The sequence below is a fragment of the Saimiri boliviensis genome, chromosome 11 (assembly GCF_048565385.1).
Source record: "Saimiri boliviensis isolate mSaiBol1 chromosome 11, mSaiBol1.pri, whole genome shotgun sequence".
Lineage (NCBI taxonomy): Eukaryota > Metazoa > Chordata > Mammalia > Primates > Cebidae > Saimiri > Saimiri boliviensis.
In genome coordinates this window covers 87,447,075-87,460,223 of record NC_133459.1, presented here as the reverse complement: position 1 = coordinate 87,460,223, position 13,149 = coordinate 87,447,075, and the positions used below count along the sequence as shown (strand labels likewise).

At 50.0% G+C, this 13,149-nt stretch overlaps 1 protein-coding gene across 1 annotated transcript in view; it reads right to left on the bottom strand.

The window, feature by feature from the left end:
• Positions 1 to 230: 230 nt before the first annotated feature.
• Positions 231 to 13,149, bottom strand: part of LOC120363149 (uncharacterized) — a 36,613-nt gene continuing 23,694 nt past the window's right edge. Inside the window, 8 exon segments of the mRNA XM_074381545.1 lie at positions 231 to 623; positions 1,884 to 2,177; positions 2,349 to 2,637; positions 3,052 to 3,309; positions 4,803 to 5,008; positions 6,745 to 7,186; positions 7,188 to 7,254; positions 11,144 to 11,153. Of these exon segments, the coding sequence (XP_074237646.1) occupies positions 231 to 623; positions 1,884 to 2,177; positions 2,349 to 2,637; positions 3,052 to 3,309; positions 4,803 to 5,008; positions 6,745 to 7,186; positions 7,188 to 7,254; positions 11,144 to 11,153 (1,959 nt within the window).

Here is a 13,149-nt window from a genome sequence, read left to right as displayed (position 1 = left end):
TACTCAGGAGGCTGAGGCAGAAGAATCGCTTGAACCCGGGAGGTGGAGGTGAGCCGAGACTGCCACTGCGCTCCAGCCTTGGTGACACAGCAAGACTCCGTCTCAAAAAAAAAAGAAAAAGAGGGTCCTGCATTGTCCCTTGCTGCCAGCGGGGGGCGCGGATACAGCACCGTGAGCAAGAGGGCCCTGCAGTGCCCGGGCGCCAGCAGGGGGCGCCCGAAGCCATCTTCTCAGATTCCTGAACTCCCACGCCGGTGTGCGTGCGTCGCATTGCGTCGCAGGGCTGGCGTGTGTGCATAAGTTGCGTCGCATCGCGGCGGCGGCGTGCCTGTGTGCCTCGCGTCGTGTATTGTGTCACGTCGCAGCGCTACCATGCGTGTGTGCATCGCAACGCAGCGCCAGCATGCATGTGTCCCTTTCTCTTTAGTACACATGTTGGGGGCACTGCGTGCAGGCGGAGCTGCGTCTTCCTCAGCATAGACCCTAGGATGGAGGGGTTGGGGGCACTGCGGTGGTGGAGCTGCGTTTTCCTCAGCACTGACCTGGGGACACCACCTTGCTTTGGGACAACTCCGGGCTGTGTCCACGGTGAGTAAAATTTTTCCTGTTTGCAGTCCCGACTGCTAGTCACAGAGACTGGTAAGAAGGTCTCGGTGTTGAAAACTGGACATCAAAAGCCACTGAGTCCTGCGCACCTCGTTCTCCCCACACAAGGCCAGGCGGCCGCAGTAAGCAGCTCAGAACACAAATGGAGCATTCCTAAGGCAGATATGACATCTGAAATACGATCACAACGCCCGCAGTGCTCCTGTAGAAAACAGCTGTAATGTTCATGCAGTGCCTCAGTATGAAAAATGTTAATATAAAATCTGGCTACCTTTGCAGCCCTGCCAATACAGCACTTTTAATGATGCTGACGTGTCAGTGCAAACTTAGAAATGTACAGTTAGGGTTAGAGTTAGGGGTTATGGGTTAAGGTTTAGGGTTAGAAGAATTTTAGGCAAAATAAAGTTTAACAGTTTGAACAAAGGAAAGGTTCATGAACTATGCCTGAAGCACCAGAACAGAAAACAGGGCTTGGGGCTTTGAGCTCCAAGTGGTGGCAGCTAAATGAGGCTTCTCATTGGGTCCAGCTAGTCAACTGCCTTCAGCGTTTCTAGTCATACAGCCAGCTGGAGGCTGGGGTTTTGTCATTGACTGTGGTTGGTTTGTTAATTTTTTAAAGTCAGTTTAAATGCCTCCAAGGTTGGTATCCATTTGCTTAGGCAAGACCTCAGGCTAACGGCCTCCTTTTTTTGCTTTAACATGTCAAAACCTTAATTCATTTTAATTTTACTTTCTGGCATTAATAGAAGTAAATTGACATTTTTGTTTTTAGGGTCAGGGTCAGGGTCAGGGGTTAGGAGTTAGGGGTTGGGGATGGGGATTTGGGTTTGGGGTTTGGGGTTAGGGTTAAGGGTTAAGGGTTAGGGTTAGAGTTTTTGGTTTAGGGTTGCTTGAGCTGAACACAGGAGTTCTCTGTGACCCTTCTGGACTATTCCGCCTTCACTGACAAGGGAAGAATAAGGTGTACACACTTGGGCTTCAGATTTGTATGGAGACAAAATTTATTAGAACAAGAAGCAAAAAGCAAAAGTGGAGGGGAGCGGCGTGGGAAAGAACCACATGTTGACATTGCACCGAACACTTAAAAACTCTCCTGTTTTTCTTCTTCATCTCTAGTCATGAAAGTGGCAGATTTCTTTAATCATCTATTTCTGATCTCTTTACAGTCTCAGGGAATGTAAGGGGTGAGTAGACTTCCTCTGAAGCCAGAGTTGGGGTATGCCAGTGTGTGGTGACCACATTTGTCTTCTTGTGGCTATTGAGATGAGTTTTGTTACTAATGACTTATCCTCCCTGCAGACATAGGGCTTCTCTCCTGTGTGTGTCCTCTGGTGACTGAGGAGGGTTGACTTCTGGCTAAAACCCCACCCACATTCCCTGCAGTCACAGGGCTTCTCCCCTGTGTGTGTCCTCTGGTGACTGAGGAGGGTTGACTTATGGCTAAAGCCCCGCCCACACTCCCTGCAGACATAGAGCTGCTCCCCTGTGTGTGTCCTCTGGTGATGGAGGAGGTGTGACTTAAAGCTAAAGCCCCGCCCACACTCCCTGCAGACATAGGGCTTCTTCCCTGTGTGTGTCCTCTGTTATCTAAGTTGGAGGGTTGACTTCTGGCTAAATCCATGCCCACACTCCCTGCAGACATAGGGCTTCTACACTGTGTGTGTCCTCTGGTGACTGAGGACATGTGACTTACGGCTAAAGCCCCGCTCACACTTTCTATACACATAGGGCTTCTCCCCCATGTGTGTCCTCTGGTGTCTGAGGTGGGTTGACTTAAAGCTAAAGCCCCGACCACACTCCCTGCAGACATAGGGCTTCTTCCCTGTGTGTGTCCTCTGGTGTCTAAGGAGCGTTGACTTCTGGCTAAAGCCCCGAACACACTCCCTGCAGACATAGGGCTTTTCCCCCATGTGTGTTCTCTGGTGACTGAGGAGGTTTGATTTCTGGCTAAAGCCTCGCCCACATTCCCTGCAGACATAGGGCTTCTCCCCTGTGTGTGTCCTCTGGTGATTGAGGAGGGTTGACTTCTGGCTAAAGACCCACCCACACTCCCTGCAGACATAGGGATTCTCCCCTGTGTGTGTTCTCTGGTGACTGAGGAGGTGTGACTTAGAGCTAAAGCCCCGCACACACTCCCTGCAGACATAGGGCTTCTCCCCTGTGTGTGTCCTCTGTTATCCAAGGAGGGTTGACTTCTGGCTAAATCCACGCCCACACTCCGTGCAGACATAGGGCTTCTCCCTGGTGTTTGTCCTCTGGTGTCTAAGTAGGGTTGGCTTCTAGTTAAAGCCCCGTACACACTCCCTGCAGACATAGGGCTTCTACACTGTGTGTGTCCTCTGGTGACTGAGGACATGTGACTTATGGCTAAAGCCCCGCTCAAACTTTCTACAGACATAGGGCTTCTCCTCCGTGTGTGTCCTCTGGTGTCTGAGGTGGGTTGACTTAAAGCTAAAGCCCCGACCACACTCCCTGCAGACATAGGGCTTCTTCCCTGTGTGTGTCCTCTGGTGTCTAAGGAGCGTTGACTTCTGGCTAAAGCCCCGAACACACTCCCTGCAGACATAGGGCTTCTCCCCCATGTGTGTTCTCTGGTGACTGAGGAGGTTTGATTTCTGGCTAAAGCCTCGCCCACATTCCCTGCAGACATAGGGCTTCTCCCCTGTGTGTGTCCTCTGGTGATTGAGGAGGGTTGACTTCTGGCTAAAGACCCACCCACACTCCCTGCAGACATAGGGCTTCTCCCCTGTGTGTGTCCTCTGGTGTCTAAGGAGGGTTGACTTCTAGTTAAAGCCCCGCCAACACTCCCTGCAGACATAGGGCTTCTACCCTGTATTTCCCATCTGGTGACTGAGGACATGTAACTTACGGCTAAAGCCCCGCTCACACTTTCTACAGACACAGGGCTTCTCCCCCGTGTGTGTCCTCTGGTGTCTGAGGTGGGTTGACTTAAAGCTAAAGCCCCGACCACACTCCCTGCAGACATAGGGCTTCTCCCCTGTGTGTGTCCTCTGGTGTCTAAGGAGGGTTGATTTCTGGCTAAAGCCCCGCCCACACTCCCTGCAGACATAGGGCTTCTACCCTGTGTGTCCCCTCTGGTGACTGAGGACATGTGACTTAAGTCTAAAGCCCCGCTCACACTTTATACAGACATAGGGCTTCTCCCTCATGTGTGTCCTCTGGTGTCTGAGGTGGGTTGACTTAAAGCTAAAACCCCGACCACACTCCCTGCAGACATAGGGCTTCTCCCCTGTGTTTGTCCTCCGGTGTTTAAGGAGGGTTGACTTCTAGTTAAAGCCCTGCACACACTCCCCGCACATGGGACTTCTCCCCTGTGTACTGGTGACTGAGGACATGTGACTTATGACTAAAGTCCCGCTCACACTTTACAGACATAGGGCTTCTCCCCCATGTGTGTCCTCTGGTGTCTGAGGTGGGTTGACTTTAAGCTAAAGCCCTGACCACACTCCCTGCAGACATAGGACTTCTACCCTGTGTGTGTCCGCTAGTGTCTAAGGAGGGTTGACTTCTGGCTAAAGCCCTGCACACACTCCCTGTAGACATAGGGCTTCTTCCCTGTGTGTGTCCTCTGGTGTCTAAGGAGGGTTGATTTCTGGCTAAAGCCCCGCCCACACTCCCTGCAGACATAGGGCTTCTACCCTGTGTGTCCCCTCTGGTGACTGAGGACATGTAACTTATGGCTAAAGCCCCGCTCACACTTTCTACAGACACAGGGCTTCTCCCCCGTGTGTGTCCTCTGGTGTCTGAGGTGGGTTGACTTAAAGCTAAAGCCCCGACCACACTCCCTGCAGACATAGGGCTTCTCCCCTGTGTATGTCCTCTGGTGTCTAAGGAGGGTTGACTTCTGGCTAAAGCCCCGCCCACACTCCCTGCAGACATAGGTCTTCTCCCCCATGTGTGTCTTCTGATGACTGAGGAGGGTTGACTTATGGCGAAAGCCCTGCCCAGACTCCCTGCAGACATAGGGCTTCTCCCCTGTGTGTGTCCTCTGGTGACTGAGGTGTGACTTAAAGCTAAAGCCCTGCCCACACTCCCTGCAGACATAGGGCTTCTACACTGTGTGTCCCCTCTGGTGACTGAGGACATGTGACTTATGGCTAAAGCCCCGCTCACACTTTCTACACACATAGGGCCTCTCCCCCATGTGTGTCCTCTGGTGTCTGAGGTGGGTTGACTTAAAGCCCCGACCACACTCCCTGCAGACATAGGGCTTCTTCCCTGTGTGTGTCCTCTGGTGTCTAAGGAGCGTTGACTTCTGGCTAAAGCCCCGCACACACTCCCTGCAGACATAGGGCTTCTCCTCCATGTGTGTTCTCTGGTGACTGAGGAGGTTTGATTTCTGGCTAAAGCCTCGCCCACATTCCCTGCAGACATAGGGATTCTCCCAGGTGTGTGTGCTCTGGTGACTGAGGAGGGTTGACTTATGGCGAAAGCCCTGCCCACACTCCCTGCAGACATAGGGCTTCTCCTCCATGTGTGTCCTCTGGTGACTGAGGAGGGTTGACTTATGGCTAAAGCCCTGCCCTCACTCCCTGCAGACATAGGGCTTCTCCCCTCTGTGTGTCCTCTGGTGACTGAGGGGGTGTGACTTAAAGCTAAAGCCCCACCCACACTCCCTGCAGACATAGGGCTTCTCCCCTGTGTGTGTCCTCTGTTATCTAAGGAGGGTTGACTTCTGCTAAATCCATGCCCACACTCCCTGCAGACATAGGGCTTCTCCCCTGTTTGTGTCCTCTGGTGTCTAAGGAGGGTTGACTTCTGGCTAAAGCCCCGCACACACTCCCTGCAGACAAAGGGTTTCTCCCCCGTGTGTGTTCTCTGGTGACTGAGGTTTTCTGGCTAAAGCCTCGCCCGCCCACACTCCCTGCAGACATTGGGATTTTCCCATGTGTGTGTCCTCTGGTGATTGAGGAGGGTTGACTTCTGGCGAAATCCCTGCCCACACTCCCTGCAGACATACGGCTTCTCCCCCATGTGTGTCCTCTGGTGACTCAGGAGGGTTGACTTCTGGCTAAAGCCCTGCCCACACTTCCTGCAGACATAGGGCTTCTCCCTTGTGTGTGTCCTCTGGTGACTAAGGACATGACTCTTGGCTAAAGTCCCGCTCACACTTTCTACAGACATAAGGCTTCTCCCCCGTGTGTGTCCTCTGGTGTCTGAGGTGGGTTGACTTAAAGCTAAAGCTCGAATCACACTCCCTGCAGACATAGGGCTTCTCCTCCATGTGTGTCCTCTGGTGACTGAGGAGGGTTGACTTCTGGCTAAAGACCCACCCACACTCCCTGCAGACATAGGGCTTCTCCCCTGTGTCCTCTGGTAACCGAGGAGGTGTGACTTAAAGCTACAGCCCCGCCCACACTCCCTGCAGTCTTAGGGCTTCTCCCCTGTGTGTCTCCTCTGGTGACTGAGGAGGGTTGACTTATGGCTAAAGCCCCGCCCACACTCCCTGCAGACATAGGGCTTCTCCCTCGTGTGTGTCCTCTGGTGACTGAGGACTGTTGACTTCCGGCTAAAGACCTGCCCACACTCCCTGGAAACATGGGACTTCTCTCTCGTATGTGTCCTCTAGTGTCTCAGGAGGTGTGACTTACAGCTAAAGCCCCGCCCACACTCCCTGCAGACATAGGGCTTCTCCCCCATGTGTGTCCTCTGGTGTCTGAGGTGGGTTGACTTATGGCTAAATCCCCACCCACACTCCCTGCAGACATAGGTCTTCTCCCCTGTGTATGTCCTCTGGTGACTGAGGTTTGACTTCTGGCTAAAGTCTCGCCCACACTCCCTTAGAGGGCTTCTCCCCTGTGTGTCTCCTCTGGTAACTGAGGAGGTTTGACTTCTGGCTAAAGTCTCGCCCACACTCCCTGCAGACAGAGGGCTTCTCCCCCTTGTGTGTCCTCTGGTGACTGAGGAGGTGTGACTTCTGGCTAAATCCCCACCCACACTCACTGCAGACATAGGGCTTCTCCCCCGTCTGTGTCCTCTGGTGACTTGGGAGGGTTGACTTCTGGCTAAAGCCCCGCCCACACCTCTGCTGTCATAGGGCTTCTCCCCTGTGTGTATCCTCTGGTGTCTGAGGAGGGTTGACTTCCGGCTAAAGCCCCGCCTACACTCCCTGCAGACACAGAGCTTCTCCCCGGTGTGTGTCCACTGGTGTGCAGTAACATCTGACATATCACTGAAACCTTGCCCACACTCTCCATAGTTGGCTTTTGCAATTCTTGAGATTCCCACCCCCACAAATAATTTGCCCATGTCCACTGGATTCACTTTCTGGCCTGTTCTGGACTCAGCTTCCATCATTCATTCTTCCACTCTAGAGCTCCCCATTTGTCCTTTGGTTGGGTTAGGAAAGGCCCTCGAAATCTCCCTCTGCCATGTCCTTGTATTCAAGATTTTGGACCTTTCTTTGATCTTTTAACCTTTGGTTTTGTCATTAGAGTTGCATGGATCAAAATATTGCTGCTTCTCTTCCTGTTTCCCCTGTCAGGGATTCTCTGGTTGGAGTAGTTTTCTTGTAGATGTTCCTGGGAAATTCTGAGAGGAATGATTGCGTTCCACATGATGACAGAAATTTCTGACTTGAGAAGGCCAGACAGCATGAGGGACATGGATGAATCTCTGGCTTTGGTTCTGAAAGAGAAAGTTTTTGGTCAGGGTAGATGTTTTGGTCAGGCCTTACCACATAGGATGTCATGAAGATCAAATGAAGAACCAATCATTCTTCATATGTTAATGCAAGCTCACTCCCACCAAGTGCTGGATGGACCTTTACAGTCCATTTTTCCATTCCACTTTTATTCACTACCTCTTACAAAATCCAGAAATCCCACATCTTAGGCCTTTTCTATATATTAGCCAGACTAGGTAACCTCAAGCAGCGTCAGAGGCAGTGTCATTCCTCACGTAGATGGAACTGCAGTGACCTTTCCCACACACTACAGGTATCTTCCAAGTCCTGTAAAACCCTCCCTGATCACCCTCTGCCACATCCTTCCTCCTTGGTCCCTGGGCACTTTCACTGACATGAGGTCTTCAGCTATTTTATTCTATTAAAAAATAACACTCGATGACTTAGGTGAGATTGTCCTTAGAGGCTTCCTAAGAGGGAGGGGAAAAGAATGATTAGGAACACTCAACCTGGAGATCCACAAATGTGGTTAAAGAGAAGATGTGTGAGCAAATCTGAATTTGAGTCTCCTCATTCAAAATGACATATTTAATCGAGGAGTGTTACGTGCTTGGTTCTCCATCAGGAAGTGGGATTCAGGTTGGCCAGCACAGAGCGGTCCAGGTCCCACTGACTAAAGGGCCTGCTGCTCCAACTAGGTGCATGGGCTGCTTTTATTTCAGATTCCACAGATCATAAAATGAGGATATGCTTTTTCTCAGGCTGCGTATCAAGTATTTATGCTTGATTTATTTCATTCAGTCTGAGCCCATTTCAAATACAATAGGAAATCTTGTTTCAAAAAATATCCCTAATCAGGCTTACCTCCGTGCTCCCCCCTTCATCCTGTCACCATTCCCTCTCACCCAGAAACTGGAGTAGCTCTGAGGGGATGACCAGCTGCGGTCTGTTTTCCAAAAATGAGCCAAAACTGAAGTATTTCTGGCCTCAGGACCTATGCACTAGCTGCACCCAGTCCCCAGAACCCTTTGCCCACAGGCACGTGCACTTCTCAAATGCTGTCTCCTGAGAGAAACCATCCCTGACAGTTCCCTGCCACACTCTGATCCCCAGGTACTCTTCCTGGATTCAGTTTCTTCAAAGCAGTAATCGCTGTCTGATATTACACATATGCCTGTATGTATTCATATGGTTCCCTAATTTACATGTCATCTGTTCAAGAGTAGTTTTTCTGATTGTCTTGATCAACTCGTATTTATACTTCTTCCAACTTTTATTTACTACATTTATGAAATCCAAAATGCCCACATCTTGGGCCTTTTCTACATATCAGCTAGACTAGGCAACCTCAAGCAGCATCAGAGGCAGCGTCTATGTGCAACATCATCTGGCACAGAGTAGGAATTCATGTGACAGCTAATTGAGATAATGAATGAATGAATGAATAACAACACATGCATATCATTAAGAAATAAAAAGGAAATGCCATAAGAAACTACTTTGTTGAGAGAGCTGGAGGTGTTTGAGAACTTGATTATTGTCTTTATTTTGTGCATGAAGTACTTAGAATATAAAATCAAAAATTAAAAACATGAAAGTCATTCCAAAGAGGCAAAGGTGTGTAACATGAATCTTTAATCTTGGAAGCCACTGATCTGAAATTTTACTGACTTTAGATGTCATTTTACTCTGCTTAAGAGTTAAACCATGAAAATCTGAAGGATAATTCTTTCTTGTCCTGTTACAAGAGTAATAGTGATGCCTACCTCTCCCTGCCATTGAAGAGGGAGACCCAGGCATCTCAGATCAACTTCCCTTTTCCTAAGACTGTAAACTTCCCCTTCTCATTCCTAAGACTGTAAACTTAAGCCCTTTTCATATGTAATTCCTAAGACTGTGAACAGAGACCCTTTTCATATGTTAAGCTCTAAACCTAAGATTCTTCCACGTGTAGCATCTAAAGTATAACCCTATATAAAGAAGAAAACTTCCTTTGTTAGGCGAGCTTGGATATTGGGCAAATATGCCACTTGGCTCCTGGCCGAATAAACTCCTTCCTCCAATATTCGGTGTCCAAGAGATGTTTCCTGTGGCCACTCCTGCAACATTTTGGTGTGTTGGCCCGGAAGCGAGTCTCAGATAGCAGATGGTGGGAAAAGTCTCTTAGGTGGTTTGCCTAGCCCTGTGGAGCATCCCTGCGGGGGGACTCCTGCTCCCTGGAGTGACGCATCCTGAGAGCGCTCCTGGGCAGGTATTTTCCCGGTGGAAAAGTCTCACCAGAGTGGAGCAGGGAAGCCCTGCAGACCGGATCCACCCAGTGGCTGAACACCGAGGAGGAATGAGCATTTGGGGAAGTCTAGCACACTGAATTTGTAAGATTGTACCCGGGAAAGTAGCCCACCCCACTGGGTGGAAGCATGGCCTGATCACCCACGGGTGCCAGATCAGCACATTGGAAGGTAGCTCTCTGTTGCATTGGAAGGAGGGCATTTGGATGTGTGTGTGTCGTTGTACCCAGGAAAGTAGCCCACCCCACTGGGTGGAAGCATGGCCTCATCACCCACGGGTGCCAGATTGGCATGTTGGAAGGTAGCCCTCAGTTGCATTGGAAGGAGAGCATTCAGATGTGTGTCTGTTTGTGAATACGTGTGACCTTGGAAGCTTTTGCTTATGGTTTTGAATTGGAAGGAGAGCATTCAGATGTGTGTCTGTGTGTGGATGTGTGTGTCTGTGTAGATGTGTCCAGCTGGCCTCATCAGTCGTAAAAGGTATTGGGCCCATTAGGAAGGGCCTTGTGTGTCAAGCAATTTGTAAAAATTAGAGACAGCCACATAAGGCTGAGTGAAAAAGCCTCTGTGCATTGTAAAGGGATTGAAATGAATGTAAATTGGAGAGTGTTCTGTGCTGCGTCTTGCTAGTCATGGGCTGCTGTGGGTGAACTGATACTCTCCTAACTGTGGGAATTGTTTCTTTGAATTGTTAACATGGGTCACTCCCAAAGCAAGCCCACCCCTTTAGAAATCATGCTGAAAAATTTCAAGAAGGGATTTAGTGGGGATTATAAAGTAACTATGACACCAGAGAAATTAAGGGTTTTATGTAGGAAAGATTGGCCAGCATTTAGGGTGGATTGGGACCCAGAGGGGACCCTAGAGAGGCCCCTTGTCTCCAAAGTAAGGCGGCGAACTAGAACACCTTGATCAATTTCCATACATAGACTCGTGGTTGCAGTTTGTTTTGAACCCACCAAAGTAGCTAAGAGAGCAGTCAGCGATTGTTTTAGTAGCCAAGGGATAGACTGCTAGAAACCACCATCCCCCTTGCCGCGGAGAAACGTGGACTCCCCAAGTCCAGGCAAATTCAGTGGCCGAAACAGGCAGGATTTGCATGTATGAATACTTCAGTTACTGGAAGTGGCTAACCAGGCATTTGTAAACCAAGAGGCTTATCTAAGCCAGAGGGAAAGTCATAGGGAAAGGGAACGTCAGGCTCAACAGAAGGCTGACTTGATAGCTGCTGCTATGAGAGGAAAACCCCCAAGAGTGTGGAAAAAGGGGTGTTCCTGGAAAGCCTCACAGTCTGCCCACCTGGGCCTGCAACGCAATCAGTGTGCATTTTGTCAAGAAATAGGACATTGGAAAAAAATGCCCACAGTTAATGGGAGATCAGGGCCATCCTAAGCACGAGGATCCAGATAAAAAGTGAAGAGGCTCTGTTCAATCTAATGGAAGGGCCACTGGACTAAAAGAGAGGGGGGCCAGACACATATGACCCCATAGAGCCCACAGTCCGGATGACAGCCCTGTAACCCCCCATGGAAAAAACAGAACCAATATTGTTAGAGCTATTAAAGTGTTAAGAGAACAGACTTTCTTGTACTTAATGGACTGCCCCTACTCGCCTTCTCCGGCAAAACCTGTTGTGCAAATTGAGGGCCACTATGCCATTCAAAAAGGAGATTCCCTGCAGCTAAAATGCCTTAGGCAGGGGTCATCCAGGCTCTCATTGTCCCTTGGGAAGGAGGGTGGAGCCTTCCTAGCCAGAAGCAGAAGACTATTACCCAAGCCCATGCAGGGCTTGCATGGCTTTGCACCCAACTCATATGTGCAGTTGGGATTATTGCCAGTAGAAGATAGTTGGTTCACTTAATTGGACTTAAAGAATACCTCCTTAGCATTGGACTGACCTCAGAGGGTCAAAAGAACTATTTGCATTTCAATGGCAGAAACCCAGAAGCAGGTGTGACCACTCAATACACCTGGACCCAGCTTCCCAGTGTGCGACCCGCAGAGACCCTTCCCAAAGCAAATGAGAGCGAGGAGTTGGTAAGCCGAGTCCAGGTTTATTGGGATCTGCGGGCAACCCAGGCGGGAGGGGAGCTGAGCTGCACCGAATGGCTGAAGACATAGGTTTATATCGGGAAGGTGACGGAGTTTAGGCGGAGGTGTTAGCTGCTGGTTGGTGGAAGGGAGAGCAGAGGAGGGTTTTCTGCGTGCCAGAAGGGGATTGGTCACCTCTTGGCGGGCTTAGGTTTGAATTTTATTGGCTGTCTTGTTTCTAGGCAGACTACTGCAACTGCCAAGGGGTGGGGAATGGGGGTTGGCTTTAGGTTTGGTGGGTTAAGGCTGAGCAGTGATTGGCCGCCCTGCGTTACCAGGCAGAATAGGGTCTGCAGGCGGACTCCAGGAAGTGAGGGACAAAATGGAGGACTGTGGGTTTTTCTACCAAACACCCAGGAGCTCAAAAAACTCTCTCATCATCCTTGGGGAGGCATCAGCCCGTGACCGCCCCCCAGAAGCTTCTTGCTTGCATGCTGCCCCTTGTATGCTGATAACCTTCTATCAGGACACCCCACGGCAGTCGGGTGCGCAAACAAATGCCTTACTTTGGCACCTGGAGGACTGTGGGTATAAAGGGTTTAAAAGGAAAGCCCAGATTTTCCAAACAGCAAATGCAGTATCTGAGGCTTACCATCTGGAAGGGGGAACGCAGCCTAGAAGCAGAGAGGAAGCAAACCACTTGCAAAGTGACAGAACCTGAGACTAAAAAGCAGTTGAGAGAGCTCCTGGAAGCAGTGGGTTTTGTAAATTGTGGATTTCCAAACTTCGCAGTACTAGCCAAATCCCTCTATGATGTGACAAAGCGGGGGAGACAAGGAGCCCTTTGAATGGGGATCCCAGCAAGATCAGGCCTATCAGGAACTGAATACAAAACTAATGTCAGCTCCAGTTTTGGGGCTGCCTGATTTAACAAAGCCCTTCACATTATATGTGGCAGAAAGAGAAAAAGTGGCAATTGGGGTCCTAGTTCAAACAGTAGGACCTTGGCCCAGGCCTGTAGCTTACCTCTCCAAGCAGCTGGATGGAGTTTCCAAAGGATGGCCCCCATGCTTAAGGGCCCTGGCAGCAACTGCTCTGCTAGCACAAGAAGCAGATAAGCTAACTCTGAGACAGGATCTGAATATCAAGGTACCTCACGCAATAGTGACTCTAATGAATACCAGAGGGCACCACTGGTTATCAAATGTTAGGCTGACCAAATGCCAGGGCCTGCTATGTGAAAATCCCTGCATCACCATTGAAGTCTGCAACACCTTAAACCCCACCACTTTGCTCCCAATGTCAGAGGGACCTGTTGAACACAACTGTGTTGAAGTCCTGGACACAGTCTATTCCAGCAGGCCTGATCCTTGGGATCAGCCATGGACAGTAGCAGACTGGGAGTTGTATGTGGATGGGAGCAGCTTTGTCAATCCATGAGGGGACAGATGTCCAGGCTACGCTGAGGTTAACTCTAGACACTGTAAGCAAGGCCAAATCCCTGCCTCAGGGCACCTCAGCTCAAAAGGCTGAACTCATTGTTTAACTCAAGCCCTAGAGCTGAGTAAAGATAAGTTG